This window comes from Kogia breviceps, chromosome 19, assembly GCF_026419965.1.
Source record: "Kogia breviceps isolate mKogBre1 chromosome 19, mKogBre1 haplotype 1, whole genome shotgun sequence".
NCBI classification, from domain to species: domain Eukaryota; kingdom Metazoa; phylum Chordata; class Mammalia; order Artiodactyla; family Physeteridae; genus Kogia; species Kogia breviceps.
Genome location: NC_081328.1, coordinates 23793376 through 23817161, shown reverse-complemented (window position 1 = coordinate 23817161; position 23786 = coordinate 23793376). Strand labels below are relative to the sequence as shown.

The following is a 23786-nucleotide window of genomic DNA, read 5'->3' as shown; positions in this document are numbered from 1 at the left end:
AGAAGAAACATGTCAGACTACCCAAGTGACATCTTTTAAAGTTAAGAATAATAGGAAAATTAGTCCTCCTTATATTAAAGCACGTTATAAAGTTATAGTAATTTTTAAAGAATGGCATCATTGTAGAAACAGTTGGAGATCAGTGAAGAAGAATTAACAACCAAGAAGCATACAAACATTTTAATATTTTAGTGGTTATTTATAAGTTTGCTTATTCATTTATTTAGTCAACATCTTATGAGCTCCTGCTATCTGCCAGGTACTGTACTATGACTAATCCAGGACAATTAAGACACAGTCTCTATCTGCAATCTAACTTGGGAAAAGTAGAGCATGGGTGTGAGTCAGAGAGACCTGGGATTGAGAATGGTATTGCCTGTTTGTGAAATGTTCCAGAGACATAGAATGTAGCAAATAGTCAATAAATGTTATCCATTGTTTAAAAATGTGGTAAGAGCTATAATAGATGGTGTGAACAAAGACAGTGGTTTACTAAATATTAGAGAAAGCTGGTATCGCTTCCCTTGACCAATTTAATCTGTCTACACCAGGGCTGTCCAGTAGATAGCACAATGATGGAAATGGTCTCTACCTGCGTTGTCCAATGTGGTAGCCAGTGGCCATATATAGTTACTGAGTACTTGAAATATAGCTAATGTGACCAAAAAACGGAATTTTAAATTTTATGTAATTTTAGTTAATTTAAAGTTAAATAGCCACATGTAGCTAGTAAGCTACCCGATTGGACAGTAGAGATATATATACTACGAGTAATATAAAAAGTAATAATCAAACCAAAGTATGATATAATGTTTTATATTATTATCTGGGAACTATCCTGATAGTTAGTATCAGTTATTTGTTTCACCCCACCCCATGCTCCCTCAAAGTTTCTGAATTCACTTACTGTTTTGCAGTCTTCTGTTGTGATTGAGTCAAATGCACACCCAAATGTAGGGTCTGGATTTGGGGGGATATGCTGTTGCAGAGACCACATGGGTTGGAGAGATACAAATAGGTAATTGCTGGCTGAAAGAGACAGTCTCTGGTAACTGGTGCTTTAAACAAACAAACAAAAAGATTGGAGTTGCTAAAAACCATCAAAATGTTGGGTTGTCTACTGGCCTCAGTTTTTCCCTCTTATACACACCTCCTCAGGTTGTACTTACTGTTTGAACTTCTTTTCTCTTTCAAATGTACCCTTGACTTTCAGATATATAAAAATGTCAAAGGGGACAAAGTCACAAACATGGTTTGCCACCCTGTACTATGTTAATGAGAAAAAGAAAAGCAACAAAAACCTTGAGACCAGATTTCTGAATATAGTCACTGAAAGAAGAATTCTGAATAAGAAAACAGGTAAAGTTACAGATTAAGGCAACAGCAGGGTAAAGAATAAAAAAATGGGAATCTAAGTTCCCAGGCCATTCTAGAACACATAGTCTCTCTTCTTTGAGATTTGTGCTCTAGATCAGAAGAGGTATGTGCAACATGTGTGCCAATTTGGCACACATTTTCTCAGGCTGTCAAGCTATATCTGATTTAGTAAAGTAAAAAAAAAAATTTTTTTTTTGAGAATTCTAAATTTTTTTACTTGGGATGTAGGGGGACCCTCTAAAATACTGGCCTGAGATAACCTAATCTTCCCTTGGTTATTTCAACAGCTGCGATTTGAGTAGAGGACAGCTTGAGTGGAGATGATGTGAGATACAATCTCTTCAGTACTATTCAGTGTTGCTTGAAAGGCTTACACATCCGTCCATCCACTGAGGGATGCAAGGGAGCCTGAGAAGTGAGCTAGTCTACTCCACTTAATGGGTCAAGTAGTAGACTTAATAGTCTAGGGTGAAGAATCCTCTGATCGCTATCTCCTTTCTTCTATCTAGGGTCATAACACATAGACAGAATGTAAGCATGTTTTCCTTAGAGAAATATCAAACTTTTAGACTCATTTTTAGACTCATTTGTTAATCTCTTGGTTAAACTATTTAAGCTATTGCCTACCACTTTAGTTTAAAAATACATCAAATAACAAAAATATATATTTTAGTTCTGAATTATAATCAGTTACAGGAAAGAAAAGTAAGGGAACTGGAGTGAGGTAAAGGAAAAGGTCAGGAAGAAAGAGAAACTAAGACAAATGGTAATCAAAGTAAACTCTTCTTATTCCTGTTGTTTATAAATGATCTATTTTCATAAGGCTTTCATATTCCAATTAGTTGGATGACCACTGTTCATATTTCAGTCATTCTTCTAAGCACAGGGGGCGTGGGTTTCCAGATGATAACCTTGGCAGCCCAGCAGAAGTGCTCTGAACTGGATGGTGTTGCCAAAGCACTTCACCGGCTGGAAGAACTCCAGCCTAGGAATGGATCCAGCCCTGCTCAGAGGTTTTCTCCTCATGACACAAGGATATCTTAGTGGCAGCTGCTGGCTGATGATTTTCTACTAGATAGGTTGTCGTTTTCTCTCTTCAGAAGCAACATTTCACTTCTCTTGAGAAGGAGGAATTTCTTCTATTAAGGAGGAGCTTGACTGAGGTGACCTACTTCTGTCTTTACCAAGCAGGCGAGTGAAAAGCAGTTTTACAAGGCTCTTCATTGGGGGTTTCTGTTTCTTTCACAGAGATTGAGACAGTGAAATTGGCCCGTTCTGTCTTCAGTAAACTACACGAGATTTGCTGCAGCTGGGTGAAAGACTTCCCTCTCCACAGGAGACCCCGTCTTTATTATGAGACATCAATCCATGCCATCAAAAACATGCGCAGGAAAATGGAGGACAAACATGTCTGCATTCCCGACTTTAATATGCTCTTCAACCTAGAGGTAAAGGGCACTTCTGAAGTGTCAGTGAGATTTGGAAAGCAAAACACCATCACGGGCCTGTTTTCTACCAAGAGAACTTCTAATATATTGTAATAATATCTCTGATAGGTTCGAATAGGACTAAGGGCAAGGTGGCACAAATTTGCTTCCATTAGATGAAAGGAAAGGAACTATTTTACGTTATTTTGAATAGGTAATGCATTCACATGGTTTAGAATTGGAAAGTAAAAATCCCTCTCTCATCCTTGTCTCTCAGACACTTCATATCCCCTCCACGGAGGCAAAGTTACCAGACCTTGTGTAACCTTCCAGAGACATTCTATAAACATATAAACAAAAAAGAAAGCTGTTATATCTCAACAAAGCTGTTTTTAAAAGGAACCTATTTCTATAGTATAATCAAACGTTGTCTATTAAGTTCCCACATTACTATGTTTCTGAAGCAACACAAAACACAAACATAAAAGAATAAATTTAAGACTAAGACAGTTTTCTGATTTCATGTGATTTTACTTTTTAAATCTTGGTTTCTGAGATAGGAAAGTAGCTGGAATTACATTTCATAAATCTCTGTGACTGACAGATTGGATCATATGAGCCTTGTCAACTTAATAACCATTTTCTTGTTATCTTCCTCTTCTTTTTCTATTATGTTAATGCAAACAGAGGTAGGTTTGTTTCCTATGCCTGTCACTTGCCGCTTTTCCTCACTCAAGTCCATAACTTAAAAATTACAATGTAGTGATTTATACAAAGCACACTGTTTCCTTCATTTAGCAGCTAAATTTAAATTTTAGCTGACTGTCAAGGTCTGATAAGCAGTGATGGTGGGCTGGTAATTGGTGCTTACCTTACAAGAAAGATCAGCTGATACCACACCCATGCAAATGTAACCCCTAAAGGCTGTACTGTGATAAACAGCCCTTAAATCACTGCACCCACTTGAAGATTATACTCAGGTTTGAGGGCATCATGGCTGTTTGTTGACCTAGTTGGTTTTCATTTTGCCTCAAAAATCAACCCAAAGGCCTAACTCAGAAAGGAGCACTTTGCTGTAGTGAACCAGACCTTGAGGGCAATTTGGGAACACATATTTAGAACCTTATAAATTTTCACACTCTAAAAATTTATTTATTTATTTATTTTTGGCTGCATTGGGTCTTTGTTGCTGCGCATGTGCTTTCTCTAGTTGCGGCGAGCGGGGGCTACTGTTCGTTTTGGTTTGCCGGCTTCGCGGGCTTCTCATTGCGGTGGCTTCTCTTGTTGCGGAGCACAGGCTCTAGGCACACGGGCTTCAGTAGCTGTGGCGCATGGGCTTAGCTGCTCCACGGCATGTGGGATCTTCCTGGACCAGGGCTCAAACCTGTGTCCCCTGCATTGGCAGGCGGATTCTTAACCACTGGGCCACCAGGGAAGTCCTGGCAGGCATATTCGTAACCACTGCACCACCAGGGAAGCCCCTCAGACCCTTTGATTTGATAATTTCACTTAAAAAATTATTTCATGTATTTAATTTTGGCTGCATTGGGTCTTCATTGCTGTGCGCGGGCTTTCTCTAGTTGCTGCGAGCGGGAGCTACTCTTCGTTGTGGTGCGCGGGCGTCTCATTGCGGTGGCTTCTCTTGTTGTGGAGCACAGGCTCTAGGCTCACAGGCTTCAGTAGTTGTGGCTTGCAGGCTCTAGAGCGCAGGCTCAGTAGTCATGGCGCATGGGCTTAGTTGCTCCGCGGCATGTGGGATCTTCCCGGACCAGGGTGCGACCCCGTGTCCTCTGCATTGGCAGGTGGATTCTTAACCACTGCGCCACCAGGGAAACCCGATAATTTCACTTTTACTTTCATAAGGTAAAAGAAATGCAGAAAATTCTTACATGTTTTGTTTGACGTAAATGTTTTACACAGCATAGTTAATAATAAAAAACTGGAAATGGTCTAAGTCATATATAGGAAATGATTACTATGATATGCTCATAAGATGTATAGTACTTATCCATTTAAATACTTAATGACTTGAGGGAAATGCTAATGATATGGCAAATAACAAAAAGCAGGATATAAAATTTTATGTACATTATGATTCTAATTTTATTTTATTAAAAATTTATATTTATAGAAAAAAACTGGTTATCTGTGGATGGTGGGATTAGACATATTTATTTCCTTCTGTACACTTCTTTATTAGTCCAAATAAACATACATTATTTTTTTTTAAAAACTGAAGTATAGTTGATTTACAGTGTTGTGTTAGTTTCTGGTGTACAGCAAGGTGATTCAGTTATTTTATATATATATATATATACACTGAATGATACATATATATATTCTTTTTCACATGCTTTTCCATTACGCCTTATTACAGGGTATTGAATATAGTTCCCTGTGCTAAACAGTAGGATCTTGTTGTTTATCAGTTTTATGTATTATAGTTTGTATCTGCTAGTAGTCCCAAACCCCTAGTTTATTTCTCCCCACGCACTTTCCCCTTTGGTAACCATAAGTTTGTTTTCTATGTCTGTGAGTTTGTTTCTGTTTCATAAATAAGTTCATTTGTGTCATATTTTAGATTCTACATATAAGTGATATATGGTATTTGTCTTTCTCTGACTTACTTCACTTAGTATGATGATCTCTAGGCCCATCTATGTTGCTACAAATGGCATTATTTCATTCTTTTTTTATGGCTGAGTAATATTCCATCACACACACACACCAACACACAGACACACTCACACACATACCATATCTTCTTTATTCATTCATCTGTTGATGGACATTTAAGTTGCTTCCATAGACATACATTACCTTTATAACAGGGAAGACATCAGTATTTTTTTTTTAAAGAGATCCACTTGGCTCCTTTGTTTCTTCTGCTGTTATAATGTTTAAGAATCTCCTCACCAGTCTCACATTGTTTTAAGTTATATTCTCATGCCCACATAAAGCTATTATTGCCCCCTTCCTCTTTGTGATGATCCCATATCAGCCCACTCATCATTTAAAAACTGCTTGGATGAACTGGGAGATTGGGATTGACATATATACACTAATCTGTATAAAATGGATAACTAATAAGAACCTGCTGTATAAAAAAATAAATAAAATTAAAAAAAACCCCAAAACCAAAAGAAACTGCTTGGACATGCAGTTTTTCAATTTTACCCTTATCCTGCCAATTGAGCTGTTTAAAAATGAGTACATTAAAAAATAATTTACTGCTATTTATTTTAAATAAGAATTTTTTTTATTGAGGTATTTTGATTTACAATTAGTTTCAGGTGTGCAATATACTGATTCAAATTTTTTATAGATTATAGTCCATTTAAAGTTATTTTAAAATATTGGCTATATTCCTTGTGCTATACATTATATCCTTGTAGCTTATTTTATATATAGTCATTTGTGTCTCTTAATCCCCTACCCTTACATTGCCCCCCCTTCCCTCTCCCCATTGGTAACCACTAGTTTGTTCTCTGTGTCTGTGAACCTATTTCCATTTTGTTATATTCATTTCTTTTATTTTTTAGATTGCACATACAAGTGATAACATATAGTATTTGTCTTTCTCTGTCTGACTTGTTTCACTAAACCTAATGCCCTCCAAGTCTATCCATGTTGTTGCAAATAGCAGAATTACATTCTTTTTTATGGCTGAGTACTATTCTATTTTGTGTGTATGTGTATACATACATACCACATCTCTTTATCCCTTTTAAAAAAATTGAAGTATAGTTGATTTACATTATAATATTAGTTTCAAGTGTACAGCATAGTGATTCAGTATCTTTACGGATTATATTCCATTAAAAGTTATTAGAAGAATAATGGCTATAATTCCCTGTACTATATAATATATCCTTGTTGCTTATTTATTTTATACACAGTAGTTTATATCTCCTAATCCTATATCCCTATCTCACCCCTCCCCTCTTCCCACTCCCAACTGGTAACCACTAGTTTGTTTTCTATATCTGTGAGTCTGTTTCTGTTTTATTATATACGTTTGTTTGGTTTATTTTTTAGATTCTACATATAAGCGATATCATATAGTATTTGTCTTTCCCTGTTTGACTTATTTCACTAAGCATAATATTCTCTAGGTCTATCTGTGTTGCTGCAAATGGCAGAATTTCTTTTTTATGGCTGAATAATATATATATATATTTCACATCTTCTTTATCCACTCATCTATTGATGGACACTTGGGTTGTTTCCTTATCTTGGCAATTGTAAATAGTGCTGCTATGAACATTGAGGTGCACGTATCTTTTTGAATCAGTGTTTTTGTTTTTTCTGGATATATCCCCAGGAATGGAATTGCTGGATCATATGGTAGTTCTATTTTTAGTTTTTTGAGGAACATCCATATTGTTTTCCACAGTGGCTGCATCAATTTACATTCCCATCAACAGTGTAGGAGGTTCCCTTTTCTCTACATTCTCTCCAACGTTTGTTACTTGTGTTCTTCCTGATGATTGATGGCCATTCAGATAGGTGTGAGGTGATATCTCATTGTTCTTTTGATTTGCATTTCTCTGATAATTAGCGATGTTGAGTGTCTTTTCATATTCCTGTTAGTCATCTGTGTATCTTCTTTGGAAAAATGTCTATTCAGGTCTTCTGCCCATTTTTTTTGATTGGGTTATTTGGGTTTTTTGGATATTGACTTGTATGAACTATTTATATATATAAAAATATATTTCTATTTAATATGTTTTAACATATTATATATATTTTAATATAGTTTGGATATTACCCCCTTGTCAAAAAATGGGTACTTCTTTAGTACAAGGTAGACATTCTCCACGTCAGGACTTTTTTTCTAAAGAGTTCTGTTTATCAGTGTCATCTTCAATGGCATTATAGATGGTTTGATTATATTGCTAAATTAACTAGTTGTAATAATCTGTATTCGATATAGATTTCATAATATTAGGTTGTATCATTACTCTATGGACATTTATATTTGGTACTTTTGTAAATGTAGTAGTTCGTTTAAACAGAACTTTTTCAAAGCACAAATATACCTGTGGTTTTAGCATATTTTAGTAGTCCTTCCAAATCCCCGTGAGGTACCAACTCATCCCGACCTAATAGATGAAAAAAACAAGCACAAGAAAATTATATGCTTTACTTTGTATATTTTATTCACTTTGAATGACAGGGCCTGGACTCAACTGAACTCTCCAAGAGCCCAAGGAAGAAGTCAAAGCTTCCAAATGAAAATCATTACATAGTGTTGCCTAAAAGGAGCCCAGAACTCAGTGAGAGTTCAGTGAGTTACAGATCTCCTAAGTGAGCTAGAGCTGAGGTTTAAACACTTGAGTTGAAGAGACAGAAAAAACTAAGTACTTAATGAGTTAAATGTACTCTTGTGATTAGGCTTCTGTTGTCAAGACAAATCACAGGTTTGGAAGACTCTCTTCTGGCAGTTGCCATTGGGCTTCGAGCAGAGGGTGAGCTAGGAAATGTGAAGCTACATCTTGAATTAGGGGACTAGGTAAAGACATGGACATCTGATGTGGTTCAAGTTTGGGTAACCAATTTAGAGACTGTGTTATTTATGGTGAGAATACAATGTGACCATGAATGATTTATGAAGGCGATATTATAGTTTAGAAGTATGTGTATGCTTTCATTTTCTCTGTGTATTTTATTATCATTATTTTTTTTTTTTTGCGGTACGTGGGCCTCTCACTGCCGTGGCCTCTCCCGTTGAGGAGCACAGGCTCCCGACGCGCAGGCTCAGCGGCCATGGCTCACGGGCCCGGCCGCTCCGCGGCACGTGGGATCCTCCCGGACCGGGGCACGAACCCGCGTCCCCTGCATCGGCAGGCGGACTCTCAACCCCTGTGCCACCAGGGAAGCCCCCTCTCTGTGTATTTTAAACAATCTAACATATTGGCCTCGTGCTTGGAAGGCCAGTTATTTCCTATTATTGTTCTCAGTTTCTAATTTTATTATTAAAGTACTTTCATTTTGACACAAATCCTCAATCCAGAAGAGCCTTTGCTTTAATTCCTCCTCCTATCTTCTTTCTCCCCCTCCCCACAACTTATAACAGCAACTTTGAAGCCAGTGTATGTAGGTGGTTTCCATGGTGCAAGACCACAGCTTTCACAGTGAGAGGGCGCTTCAGCCTGAGCTAATTGGGCATGATGCGTTCCAGTGTTCTGGTGTGTAAACACAGATGCCCTAATGTTGCAGGTATTTTAGCATTTGATCACGCACGTCAGAAAAGGGAAACATTTAGTCTCATTATCTGGGTGACAAAGCAGTGGAGGAGGATGGGCAACAGTGCGGGGGATGGGCTCCTTTGAGTCATGCTGTACCTAACTCCCTTAACTGTTTCTGTGTTCCTATTGACAGGACCAGGAAGAGCAAGCTTACTTTGCAGTGTTTGATGGCCATGGGGGAGTGGACGCTGCCATTTATGCCTCCATTCACCTGCATGTTAACTTAGTACGCCAGGAGACGTTCCCCCATGATCCTGCCGAGGCCCTGTGCCGGGCCTTCCGGGTCACTGACGAGCGGTTTGTACAGAAAGCAGCCAGGGAGGTATGCCGTTTCCACACGAATGCCAGCCATGATGCATTAGCTGAGATCTACTTGTTCTGTGGTTAAAAGGCTATTTTGGATTTTCTCTTGTGGTAGACATTATTTAAAGCTCTCTTCCAAACTATATTCTTGACACACAGTATTGGATTGTTGTAGTTCTAACTCCCCCTTTAGGAATAGATTTAGTGGGGTGCTATGATGTACCGTATAGAAACTTCCAAGCTATAATTTTCTAGAAAGCCAGTCCATTGCTGGATTTGGCAGGTGACTTTTATCTTATTCACCATTGCCTGTCAGGTTCACACCAGGACCATCTCTCCAAGCAGACTTTTGCTGACAAAATCTGGATATGGTGATTAAAACAGTGGTCTATAAAAGAGAAACAGAAGCTGGGATTTCTCCATACAGTTGGTTCTAAATGGGTTGGCAGTGTTTGCTGTGTATCTCTTCAAGAAAGTTTTGCTTGGAGAGAGTGAATCCTTAGATGATCCTTGAACTGATTTTCTCTTAACAGGAAGAAAGGTCAGAGCTCATGTCCTAATTTCTTAAGGTTAATCAGACCTAAGGTTTTACTCTGAATGAATGACAGGGGCTCTAAAGTAAGATCTAAAAGTAAAAATTTTAATCTATTATCATTCTGGGCATTGGTGCACAATTAACTACAGGACTTTATATTCATTTCCAACTAGGGACTAACAGAAAGAGAATAACTTTTAATTTTAAAAAGTAATTGCAGAATTATATACACACAGAAAATAAGACTCCTGCCCTATGACTTAAACATTAACTCTTTATGAAATGGACTTGGAGAGAACAGGGTAATCATTGTGTTAAGCGAGGGCAATATTCTCTATCTCCCCACCTGCACCCCAGGTTTAGATTAATATGTAAATCCAACAGTAGTAACCACTATTGTCTGCAAATAGAGGTGGGGCTAGAAAACAAAATACAGTTGTTGACCTCAGACTTTGCCAGGCTCTGGAGGGCCGGCACTGCTTGGCTCTGCCTGCGTTGGAGCTGCCGGCTGTCACCACTCTGACTGAGGACGAGACCTGGCCCCCGAGAGGTGATCTGTAAATCATCAACGTGAAACTAAGAGAGTCACCTTGTCGTCTTCATCCTCCGTCCTATCCCTTTTCCTCTGTGTCCTCAAAATCATGGCTTTTTTCTGGCCGTGTTCACCTCATTTGCTTTGCCAATGATCCTAGTGTCTCTTAGTCTTGCCAACAGTTCTCGTGAATAATTTAGGTTTGTCTCAGCAGTTACTTTTCTCCTTCTTGTGCTTCCATGTGCTGCTAACTGCTGGGAAGAAAGTAGCTATTCCTGTTGTGCAGCAGCCCTCCCTCCTGTTCTCTCCAGGGCATATGTACTGAAGTGTCTTTATCGTGTGTTCCAGGGGGCTGAGGTTTTGAACATTCTGTGTGGGAAGACATTTTATTGGTGGGTGAGGATTTATAACAAACTTTCCCTATATAGGGAAAATGAGAAGTTGTTTCCTCATTGGATACAAGGGGCCTTCTACCATCTTGACGCATTGGTTCTAATTTAGGCCAAGTCCTTAGTAACAGAAAGTCATGCTCGTTTGGTAGTGACTCATGTCAAATGGAGATGTCATTTTAGGATAGTAGTATCAAGACATTAAGTACAGTGGTACTGAGCTATTGTGATGAAATTCCAGGCTCTTTGTTTTTTTATGCAATGTTCCAAAAGCAAAGGCCCCTAAAATTACTGTAGGAGATTTTATTTTTGTTTTTTAAAGGTACAAGCAACTTAGCACTCCAGGGAATGTATGTAATCTCTCGGCTCCTGTTTTATTATCCAGAGTATGGAAGCATTTGTTGTGTCCACACCAGAAGCTTTGTATGTTATTTTGTAAAGCCAGGACTCTCGCCCTGAACATACAGTAGGTTAGTAACAAAACAGAGACCAGAGTATGGAAATCTTTACTCTAAGGACTGATATAGTGGCTTAGCACTGGACTAGGAGGAAAAAATTTCAGTTCTGTTCTAATCAGTTACCTGATCTTGGGCAACTCACATAACCTGCCATAGTACCTGTGTATAAAATGGAATTGATAATTGTCTCTGCCTTGCATATCACAGATAAAATGGTTCTGTATCTGTGTGTGCACATAGAAATACATACAAGCACATAAGAATGCATTGAGAAATGGGAATTGCTATTTGTGAAATCCAGTTATTAGTAGTCTAGCTTCCAACTGAAAAGTTTGTATTACTTGTAAATTGCTTCTCAGTGAGAATTTGATGTCTACTTATTTTTACTGACTCTTATTTAAATTACTTTCAGAGCTTGAGATGCGGGACCACAGGAGTGGTGACTTTTATCAGAGGCAACATGCTGCATGTGGCCTGGGTAGGTGATTCCCAGGTTATGCTTGTGAGAAAGGGCCAAGCTGTTGAACTAATGAAGCCTCACAAACCGGACAGAGAGGTAAGTATGGTCTGTTCTGTTAGGGCACATGCCACAAAGGCAGTTTTCTAGTCACTGATTTTCACTTGTTATTATAATTATCACCTTATCTCAGCAACCATGCCCACCTTCCAAAGGAAAAATAAAGAGAACCCTTTCCAGGAAGCTGATGAGTATTATATCTGTTGTTTACTGTTAAGGTAGATGAATAAATCCTGAATCCAATTATTTGCTTCTTTCTATTACATTACTGTGCAGGATGAAAAGCAGCGAATTGAGGCCCTTGGAGGTTGTGTAGTCTGGTTTGGTGCCTGGAGGGTGAATGGAAGTCTGTCGGTCTCCAGAGCTATTGGTAGGAAAAACCGATGAATTTTTGCTTCTCCAAACTTCTTTTTCCAGAACACTGTCTTATATTAATCTGATACAACAAGGGAACCTGAGATAGTAACAGATTTTCAGAGCGCTTATTACTGTTTAAAATAACATTTGGATAATGCTTCTTTTAATTAATTATTTAGCCTACTCATTTACATAAATTCCATTCTTAAAAGAGAACTATATTAAGAAATGTTCTCTTACTAGTTTCTTTTTTTTTTTTTTAAACGGAAGCCTTTAATCTTTAGCATACAAATCTGCTTAAAACCACAGTGATCCTCATGTTTCATTCCATTTTAGGTCATACTTAGCTTAAATCAGTACTTTCCATAAAATAGAAGCTTCCCCCCCCCATATTTTACTTTGCTTATATCTTTAATTTTTTCAATGGATTCTAAAATAACACAAATAATATGCTTTTTAGATGAAAACAATTTTTACTATATTAAAATTAGAAAACTAATTTTACTATATGTGGAATATAATTGTCAGATAACCCTGGGGTTTCAGCAAATCTGCTTCCCTGGACCTAAATTCTTTAAAAGAAGGGGAAGTCCATAAAATTCTTTGTCTAAAATTGAGACAGTAAACAGCTAAGCTGTTTGGACAAAATGCAAAGGTGTAGTTCAAAGAATTGGGCTACAGTACTGTTTCTGTCTGTTTCACTTTTGCACCTGGGTCTATTGCTTTAGGCTTCATGGCTCAGCTTCACTTTGTTTTTTTAAAAAGAACAAATCAATGTGCATGTGTCTATATGGGTGGTATGCATATATGCGTATATACTGCAGTTCTCAGTCACTGCCTCCTAAATAAATGAAGTCATCTGATGTACGGATAACATGGATAAATGGAATTAAGGTCTAATCCCCAAATTTTGCTTATCATTACCAAAATATTCCAGGAACATTAACAAAATCTCAAAGGACTGATTTCAGTTTCACCACTGATGTGATTTCCCTCCTACTCTTTGGGAAGGTGCTGGCAAGCTGTGAAGTGGCCCAAATGGGAGCAGCAGAGGCTGAGGGAGAAGGAGGAAGCTCAGAGATTCTGCAGTCCCTCTTGAAAAACTGAGAGCTGGCTTTACCTTAGACTGAGGGAGTTATATTAGAAACTCTGGAATAAGGCCAAAAGGGAGAAATTTCTCATTTCTAAAACACACCCTCAAACAGAATTATTTTTGACAACTCCAACCAAAGACCTCTTCTCTTGATCTAACTGTCTTTGTCCGAGTATTGAGAAGTAACTTTAATGCTTGTTATAGAACCAACTTTATACTAGAGGATACGTATCATTTCTTGCTTCTAAAAATATGACGCGAGGGGGAAAAGCAGGGAAAGAATGTCCTTGAATAAGTGACAATCTAAGAGAAAACCAGGCTGACTTCAGAGAGGAAGTGACTTCTGAAGTGGACATGGAGGATAGTATGCAGAGAAGGACCTCCCAGGTATGGCAAATACAAACACATGGGCATCTCAAAGGGCATGTCTTGTTTTAGGAACAGTGACAAGTGCAGGAGGCTGGGGCAGAGGGTGGGAGTGGGAAGAGATATGTGTTGGCACCAGAGCACAAAGGGGCTTAAATGCCAGGCTAAGTGTCTGGACTTTGCCAGGTGAATAAGATGAGGGCCCATGTGGTCAGGTTTGTATTTGTAAGTATTTCTAATAATTATGGAAGACGAACTAGAGTAGAAAGCCTAGATGAGAGGTCATTCAGGAGGCTGCTGGTACAATTTGTTTCAGAGATAGGACAGCTAAAATGGGGATACAGAGGAGGGTATAAATTGATGAGACAGAAACGACAGTTTATGGGGGGAAGAGGAAAGTTAACTTCCAGGTTTCGGACTTGTGTGACTGAGAAGATGATAAAACATTTGTAATAAAGCAGCAGCAGCAGTTTGGGACTGGGGAGAAGGGCAGATAATGAGTTCATTTTGGACATATTTTATATTCTAGGTACCTGTGGGATGTCTTGGAAGAGATAATTTATATGCAATAGGAAATACAGATCTGGAGCTTAGCAGAGTTCTGAGCTAGAGATAGAGATATGGGAGTTCATCCCATTTTGGCAATAATATTAGCAACCTGTGAAGTGTGTGTGTGTGTGTGTGTGTGTGTGTGTGTGTGTGTGTGTGTGTGTGTGTGTGTGTGTGTGTGTGTGTGTGTGTGTGTGTGTGTGTGTGTGTGTGTGTGTGTGTGTGTGTGTGTTAGTTGAACCTACAGGAATGGATGACATTGCCCAGGAATATTTAGTGTAAAGAGAGACCAAGGATGAGACTCATTACTTGTTGTAGAATAACATGAAGTTATGCTCTCTGGGTTTGTATCTTGGCTCTGCCACTTTACCAGCTGTGGGTCTTGAGAAATTTACTGCACTTCTCTGTATCTATTTGTCCCTTTGTAAAGCAGGAATAGTAACAGTACCTAACTCATAGAGTTTCTGTATTAAATGGCATAATACACACACCACACTTAGAACCCTGCCTGGCACAGTCTTGGCCCACAGTGATTTTTGGTGATTTTAAGTGAAGGAGCCAGTGAGGAAAATCAGGAAGGGCTCAGAGACACAGAAATGGGGTATCACAGACACTGGGCAAGGGGCTTTCTAGGAGTATGTAGTCAACAGGGTCAAATGCTGCAGAGGTCAAGTCATGGAATTTTGAAAATAGAAAATGGTTGTGGATATAGGTGAATTACTAAAGATTTTTTTTTTAAGTCGGGAGGAGGAATTGAGGGAATTCGGGCCTGATAAACTTAATTTTCTTTGAAGTAGGAAATTAAGCCATCTACCAAGATCCAGTAACTTAATTGGAAAGAGTTGAAGAATGTGAGAAGGATTTGGAAAGCTCATGGAATAAAATAGGGGCTAAATAAGGACAAGAAAAAGGACTCCTGGGACTTCCCTGGTGGCACAGTGGTTAAGAATCCGCCTGCCAATGCAGGGGACACGGGTTCGAGCCCTGGTCCGTGAAGATCCCACAAGCCGCTGAGCGACTAAGCCCGTGCGCCACAACTAAGCCTGCGCTCTAGGGCCCGCGAGCCACAACTACTGAGCCCACACTGCAGAACCACTGATGCCCACACGCCTAGAGCCCGTGCTCCACAACAAGAGAAGCCACCACAATGAGAAGCCCGCGCACTGCAACCAAGAGTAGCCCCGGCTCGCCGCAACTAGAGGAAGCCAGGGCACAGCAATGAAGACCCAACACAGCCATAAATTAATTAATTAATTAATTAAAAAGAAAGAAAAAGGACTCCCGAGCAGAGTTCAACTCTACTTAGAAAGTAAATAACACTTAACACTTTAAAAATAAAATGCTTTTCAACTGTTTCTCCCCATGAGCCCTTCAGATTTATGATCCAAAGTTGACACGAGGCATATGTTTTCTAGCATATGGAGAGAGGAGGTTTAAGACAAAAGGATGTTGCCATTTCTACAATGAAACGGATAATCATGCCCTCCCACCAAATTTGGGGGCGAAACGTCATGAATTTGACATCCAACAGTAGATCAGGTGAAAAGCCAGAATTTTGGCAGCATTTTCTCTGTGCAGATCTTTGTATGTTCTGTTCCAAACTAACAGTTGCAGTAGCCTTTTAATTGAAGCACTAAGATTTTTGGGAACAGTATGACTCAGATCACATTTATTTTTAGAGCTGGAATTCAGAAAATAATGATGATAATAATACAGTCAGGTGGAATAGGGAATGGGGAAGTTTAGTAAAGTGGATTTTGGTCGAGGACACTGAATCCCCAGTGATTGGGAAGTTTTAATTAGCTTTAACAGGCCATTGGGAGGTGCCATAGTATAGCAGTGAAGTTGACGAAATCAAAACCATACTTGAGGAAGATGGTTCTGGCTACCTTAGTCTGTGAAAAAGACTAGTTTCTTACTTTGTAGATAAACTAACCCAGGTAATTAAATATTAAGTAAGTATCTGTTGTTCAGGGTCCACAGTGGTTCTAGCAGAGTTATCCATAGAGTTCCCATTGAGCTTTTTGGGTCTATTTGAGGATTAAACAGGGATGTGAACTATTGGAGAGAACTTTACTTGGGTAGGAGAGAACCTATAACAGAGATCAGAAACAGTGACAATATGGCCACATCGTTTAAGTAAGTATACATAACTTCATTTTATCTTCCCCTAGTCATATAGTTCCGTTTTAGTACAATAAAACGGACAGTAATTGAAGAGGGTTTGTAAGTAACAAGTGCTAAGATCCGGATGCAGGCAGTCTGACTCCAGGGCTTGCATCATTAACCACTAAGCTGTATGCTACCACTTTAAGAATGATAAAGCATTTTGTAAAAAAAAATTTTTTTAAACTACTGTTGGCCAATGAATTATGATACCCTAAACTAGGAACTATTGCTCAATACTCCATGTTTTTTATGTAAAGAAGTAAATGAGTATCCCTTGTAGTAATGTTATTTGGTTACCCAACAGGCGAGGGACCTGTTTGCTAAGGCTCTCTCCAAGTACTAAAGGAAAACAACGAAGATGAACAAGGGAGGGATCTGGAAGTTCCAGAATGCACTGCAGATGATCACGTATCTCAGTAAAAGCTGGTGACAGAAACCTAGCTTAGTGGGGCCCCAGGTCTCCAGTCTGTTGCCCTCCAAGCACCCAAAATTCAACTACAAATTTCTCCCTAACAGTCACCTCTGTGTCTTTGCTGATACTGTTCCCTCAACAGAGGACCTTGCTCTGCTTAGGCCATTTGAGCTGGCCATAAACATTTTTACATGCAAGATAAACCAAAATCTGACCTCTTTTCTAATTCCCACAGGAGATGCTGAACATAAGCCATACATCTGTGGGGATGCAGATTCTGCCTCTACTGTTTTGGATGGAACTGAAGACTACCTCATTCTTGCCTGCGACGGCTTCTATGACACCGTGAGCCCTGACGAGGCGGTGAAAGTTGTGTCTGACCACTTGAAGGAGAATAATGGAGACAGCAGCATGGTCGCCCACAAGTTAGTGGCGTCAGCTCGCGATGCTGGGTCAAGTGATAACATCACTGTTATTGTGGTATTCCTGAGGGACATGAACAAAGCTGTAAGTGTTAGTGAGGAGTCAGATTGGACAGAGAGCTCTTTTCAAGGAGGGCAAGAAGATGGTGGGGATGATAAGGAGAATCACGGAGAGTGCAAACGCCCTTGGCCTCAGCACCAGTGCTCAGCACCCGCTGATCTAGGCTATGATGGGCGTGTGGATTCATTCACTGATAGAACTAGCCTGAGCCCAGGGTCCCAAATCAACGTGCTGGAAGATCCAGGCTACCTAGATCTTGCACAAATAGAAGCAAGCAAACCTCACGGTGCCCAGTTTTTGCCACCAGTTGAGATGTTTGGTCCTGGTGCACCAAAGAAAGCAAATTTTGTTAATGAGCTAATAATGGAGAAAAAATCAGTTCAATCATCATTGCCTGAACGGAGTGGTGCTGGAGAGTTTCCCTCTTCTTTTAATTTGGGTTCCACAGGGCAGCAGATATGCAGAATGGAGAGCTTGTCTCCTGTTTGTTCTAGGTTGGAAAATGAACAGTTCAAATTCCTGGGAAAGAAAGTTTCTAGATTGTATCGTTTACACTACCACTACTCAAAGAGGCGGCACGGATTCAGGTTTAATCCAAAGTTTTATTCTTTTCTCTCTGCTCGAGAGCCTTCCCACAAAACGGGCACTAGCCTGTCCTCACTTATTCGAAGTGGGAAGAGAAATAGCATGTTAAGAAGTTCTCTGCCATGGAGACAAAACAGTTGGAAAGGGTACAGTGAAAACCTGATGGGGAAGCTTAAAAAGAGTAATGCTATTCCATACCCAGCTCTTCCCTGGAGTTTAAAAATAGAATAAATAACTTTCTCTTTAAAGTAGGCTAGCTAGCTCTCCCCCAATAAAAACATCACTATCAGAGTAGAAACAAGGTAGACATTTCTGAAATATTGTGTGCTTCTTTATGATGAGCCATGGATGGCTCAACTCTTAAATGTAAATAGATCTCTAGGAAACTCACTACAGTGTTTTCAGTCTAATAAAAAAGTACTGGCGGTTTCACTAGCAAAATTATACACCTGGTCCCAGTGATGTGTCTCTGTACCTACGTACCACCCCCACCCCGTGACCCCTTCGCGTCACTAGTGGAAGCTTGCGAGTTGGTTATTTCAGTCCGGAGCTATAGTGTTGAAATCTCACGGCAGGTGAAATCTGTTCTGATGTGCCTAATGTATCTCTGGGAAACTTAATGCAGAATTGGATCTAGTTGGGGAATGTTCCTCAAAAGACTGGGGACCATGAGGGAGAGCCCCTCCCCCTTTTTTGGTAGGTAAAAGGTTAAAAGCCACATGGGTTTTAACTGGTAACAATGAAAGTAGAAAACTAGTGTAAAAATGTCATATTCTCAGACTTGTGAGGTGGTCTGTAGTCAAACAGATTCACTAGTTTTTTCCTGTAACATAAAAGACCAACAATGAAAATTTTTTGAATCAAAAAGTATTTCCTAGGGCTGTAGCTATTTGGGAGTTTCATAACCTGTTATGGTGCTTTTGACGGAATTATTATTTTTTAGAAGACTGCTGTCAATTGGTTTTAACCTATGACGCTAATGTGTTTTTCACTGTACGTTCATCTCAGGAGTAAAACTTCTTTAATGGAGATGATTTCAGGTACAAATATACTAGAATCAAGTTGCCATTTTAAAAGAAAATCAAACAGTATTTCTATTTTTTTCTGCCTTTTTAAAAAAAAAAAAAAGTTCAGACAGCAAAGGCATGTCCTACGATCAAATAAAAAGTGGTGTCGGAGAATGAAAAATATTAGTTTTAATTTCTCTAAAATTGTTTCCCCCAAGGGAATGAAATAATTGGTGTGGAAGAGGCTGAAAGTACTGCCTCAAGGGAGCCCAGAGGCCAAGTGCAAAGGAGAATGCAGATTACCGCAACTGAGGTCTGTTTAGTTGTAAATTTGAGTCCTGCAGCTTCAGACCGAATAGTACACATTTCTCTTCTCAATATTTACTTACATTTGATATTCTGAAATTGTCTGCTTTTTGTCATTTCTACAGTTTCAAGTCAGAACCATACCTACAACTAGAGGCGGCAAATAAACTAATAATCAGATTCATTCAGTGAAGCAGCCTGATTCTTTGAGAATCATGAGTGTCTCCATCTGACACCCCCCCCCCCCCCAGCGGAGCAGCCACGCCAGTGCACAGGAGCTGCCTGCTGCGGGGCTCGCGCCCTCACGCTGTTGGGAGGCGCTAAATGCTCTCGCTGAGAAATGTGCACTGAGCGGCCCTGTTTTAACGTGACGCTGACACACGGACACTAAGTACACTGTGGTCCCCAGACTTATAGTGGAGGACTGTGATTCCTGGACCTTAAAAACGCAGAGGACTGTAGCATATTTTGGGGTGCCAGTGTAGCTATAGCAAACAAATAACAGATTCACTTTAGCAACAAAATTTGGATGTAAGTAGAGCTTTTCAGTATTTGTTTTCCCTTACTTTGAAGTCACTTCTTCTCAAGTCTTGTGACACACGGCTGAAAAGGAGGAAGCACCCATGGCTCCAGCCTTAGTACCAGAATCTTGTCACCATCCTGATGCTTTACCCCCGTCCATGGACCTCACGCACATCTGTCATTTTTGGAAGCCTAGATCTTGTTAACAACCCATCAGGTGCAGTGTCCGTTTCAAATCAAATTATCATCTAAGGAAGCAAGAAAACAGAGGCAGCAGAACACTGGTATATATTATAGCCCAAAGCACTAAGCTAAGTTAAAAATTTTTTAAAGATTTTTCTACAGTTGTCTATTGCTAATGATTTTGATCAGAATAAAGAAGGTGAAAGGAAATAAGGTACAAATGACAGGTTTTTTTCAGTTGGGGAAAAATGGTTGGATGAAATTGGGACTAAGAGACCTCACCTTTAAGGGTCTGAATTTTGTAGGTGTAACTACATAAGCAGTGTTAACTCCATTTCTGATACCAGTAGCCCTCTAGAAAATAAAGCAAAGTAGTTCTAGTGTGGTCACGTTATAAGCCAATATTGTAAAAAATAGCAACTACTAATTCATTTGTTCACGACATGCATACTTATAGTTAGGTACCACTTGTAAGGTAAGTCCTTTAAAATTCTATAATACATATTAAAGTAGTGGTTATTGGTCTGATATATACTGCTCTTGGTTCTAGAAACTAGATAAAAAGCAGTGCTTTGTGAAATGCAGTGTTATATCTTGATGCCACTGGTGATAGAAAGTAGTTCCCTTCAGTTCAAATCCTGTGCCCTCATCTGCTGCTTGCTGACGTAAGCAATAAGTCCCCCCTCTTACTCATGGTGTCTACACATTTCTGTAACTTGTATTTAATGATGGTGTATCTGGTGATTGTAAAAATATTAGATATAAAAGTATATAATATATATTAACCATTAACGCTGAGGTACAGTCTGTGAATTATGTGTTTTGTACTTTTATTCATTGTGTAATTTAGTGATGGTGGAAGTTCTACATTCAATCCTTAAGATGGCAGTATCCCTTTTACAGTTTAACATGATCTGCATCAACTTGTTTGCTTGCTAAAGTTTTGTTAGAATAGGAAATAATAAATATAAAAAAGAAAGTGTAGTACTGGTTAGGGAAACAGACTTCAAGTCACTAACTGAAGTCAATACAAACTCCTTGTACATTCACTGTGAGTTTCAAAGGGAACCAGTCCCTAATTTGGAGGCCTCCTTTGTTCACTTTCTGGATGTGTACTTCTGAGGGATATCTGAGGTGAAGCAACATTACAGCACCAAACACTGGGGCTATTAATCCCATTTAGGTCTGTACTGAAAAGGATGGTGGAAATACATGTATATATCTTTTCTTTACCTAAAAGTGCCATCCATTGTCCTTGAATTAATATAAAGTTACTGTTGCATTTAATTTAGGAGGATCCTCGAAAGTTAACACCTTTTCCAAGGACAATGTCAACAATGTCAATGTCAACACTGAGTCTGATTCTGACCGCATTTATAGTGGTCCTACAGTGTCACACCGCATCGTCATGACAACCGTACTCCTCTGTTGGAACACTGTGCCAGTAAGAAGCGCAACATCCAACGGGCAGATGAAATGATGCATAAAGAAGTTAAGTGTTTACAGATAAAATTGCTGTGGTTCAAGTACTTCCTTCCCCGTCAAAGGCTTGCTGAGGCTTTGAGGGAAAGTGATCTAAATTATTATTTTAATGTTTGTTTAAACATAATTTGTTCACTCAGTGATCATTCACACCGAAGCAATGCCATAAAAGTTTTGGTCATACCATAATTTAGGAGAATTATTCTTTGGATCATAAATTAGAAAAAGAAAGAACACGCTTCTTTTTACCTTTTAAAAATCACATGACGGTAAAGGACAAACACCCACTCTTCTGTTCTGACCCGTGAATAGCTTAAATGCTTTTTTCCAAAACAAGATACTTCCAGTGTTATAATAGGTCTATTTCCCAGAAACGGTACTGTGTTGAAAAATAATTGTTACTTCCTCTAGCAGCATTTTATCTTCTGTTTTAAAGACTATTTATATTGTACTAATTAGAACATATGAAATAAGATAGGGAGCTCCAGACTGACACAGCAGTTGTTCTGGAAAAGGAAAATACTCTGATAAACTTTGATGTATGAAATAATGTACAGACACGTCAGTGTTACCTCTTACTCTAGGTGCTCTTTGGTGAGAGACAGGCTTCGTTCTCTTGTTCTTGACATTTCTCTGCAAAGAATTCTCTATGGAGCGGAGCAGATGAAGTGAATCATTTCTTACCAAGCAAATCTATCAATTTATAAATCTTCTCTACAGCTCACTTTTGAGTTCAGTTGTAATCATGAGTGATCCTTCATATTTTATTAAAACTGTTCATTCAGGTAAGAAGTATGTTGAAATTTTGCCAATATCTTAATAAAACCCAGCAACTTAAAACCACTAGGCATTTGTCTTTTTATTCAAAGGAAGGTTATTTAGTGCTGGGATTTAGGTTGATTCCCTCAGAACTGAAAATAAAATCCTGAGGTGGCAGTTTTCTAAACTTTAAAGTGGGAACATTTTAAAAAGAAAGTTTGCTAAGTGCTGCTACAACTGTTATTCCCTCCCCAGAAAAACCAGAAGAGATATATCTCATCTTACACATTTCCCCCATCAGTTTAATATTGGGGGCAGGGGGTTATCCTAAAATAGATGAATGAGGAACAGGACCTGCCAATGGCTAAGTGCTGACTCCTCCAATCTCCAACTACTTTATTCTTCAAACTCTGCGTCCAGCCCAAGTTCTTCTCTCTCCCTTAAGTCTTTCCCCTTTTCGTTTCAAACTGGAAGAAAGGAAATATAATCAGGTGAATTGTGGCTGAAAGTCTGTCGGGAAGAATGCTTTAAGAGAGTAACAGGAGATAAAAAGAGAAAGAAAGGACAATGTGGGGGACAGAAATAAAACTGATAAAACAAGACATCTCCATCTAAGGGAACGGCATCAAACCTGAAAAATAAGTAAACCTAATCAATGCACTGCGTTCTTACCCTCCTCTCCCCACCATTAACTCCTAGAAAATTTAAACTCCTAATTACTTAAATTCATTCAAGTACTTAGGATAACTTTATATAGAACCCCAAGAAAGAATAATTGAGAAAACAAAGTGAAGGTCTGCAAGAATCATGTATTTGCAAGTTTGCTAAAGCAGGGAATGAAAGAAAAGCAATATTTTGATAAGTATTATTTATACTTGAAAAAAATCCCCTATTAGTACTCTTAGTTCAAAAGGAACATCTCTTTCTGAAGCAGTAGCACACAGCAAGATATTAAGCAAACCACTAAGTATACTGAACTCATTTGAATTTAATATAAATTTATCTAAATTACCAAATTATAAGGTATGATTGCCTGAAATAAGGTGTTTAATTGTTCATTTCCTTTTTCCATTACAAGTTTGTCCTCTGTCATTTTAACAGCAATTAGTAAAATAAAGAACACCCTTCTATTGCACTTTAGGAAAACCTACTTCTGCTTGGCCAAGGAATCATCTCATGGAAGATCCTTTTAAATTTATATTTCAGACAAATCTAATTCTTCTCTGAGACCCAAAAGTGTTAAGTGGTGATCAGGAGAAAAGTGCTCTCGTCCTGAGCAGCTGAGTTTAGCATCCCTCTTATGCTGAGCCTAAGACCCCCCCAGTCGTGAAACCTCCAGATGAGATGTGCCCTGCTTCACGGTGCAGGCAGGGGCCCTCACACACAGGTTCCGGTTTTTCTTATCCTGCTTTAGGACTAGGGAAAAAATAAATGTGAAATATGTCAGGAATTATATGTATTTGGAGAAACCATCTTTCAAATGAGTAACTGGAATTTAACCAAACATGAAAAAGTTGTCCCTGCCAGCTGTTACACTGGGAGATCCTGGAGCTGGGGCATTCAGGGTGGGCAATTAAGCCAAATAAGAGTTGCTACGGGATCAAATGAAGCTGAATGGCAGGGAGGCCTATAGAGTAGGCTTTCCTAAATGCACATAAGGAGACAGACTTAACTGCCCTGCAGGACTCGGGCAAGGGCTCTCTGCTGGGCAGAGGCTCCGCAGG

General features: G+C 39.1%; 1 protein-coding gene across 2 annotated transcripts in view; it reads left to right on the top strand.

Moving 5' to 3' along the window:
* Positions 1-22133, top strand: part of PPM1E (protein phosphatase, Mg2+/Mn2+ dependent 1E) — a 169307-nt gene extending 147174 nt beyond the window's left edge. For both annotated transcript variants that reach the window (XM_059047714.2, XM_067021236.1), the window contains exons 3-7: positions 2626-2825; positions 9189-9377; positions 11685-11828; positions 12066-12159; positions 16971-22133. In XM_059047714.2, the coding sequence (XP_058903697.1) occupies positions 2626-2825; positions 9189-9377; positions 11685-11828; positions 12066-12159; positions 16971-18034 (1691 nt within the window). In that variant the 3' untranslated portion in view covers positions 18035-22133. The remainder of the gene's footprint in view (positions 1-2625; positions 2826-9188; positions 9378-11684; positions 11829-12065; positions 12160-16970) is intronic.
* Positions 22134-23786: the final 1653 nt, after the last annotated feature.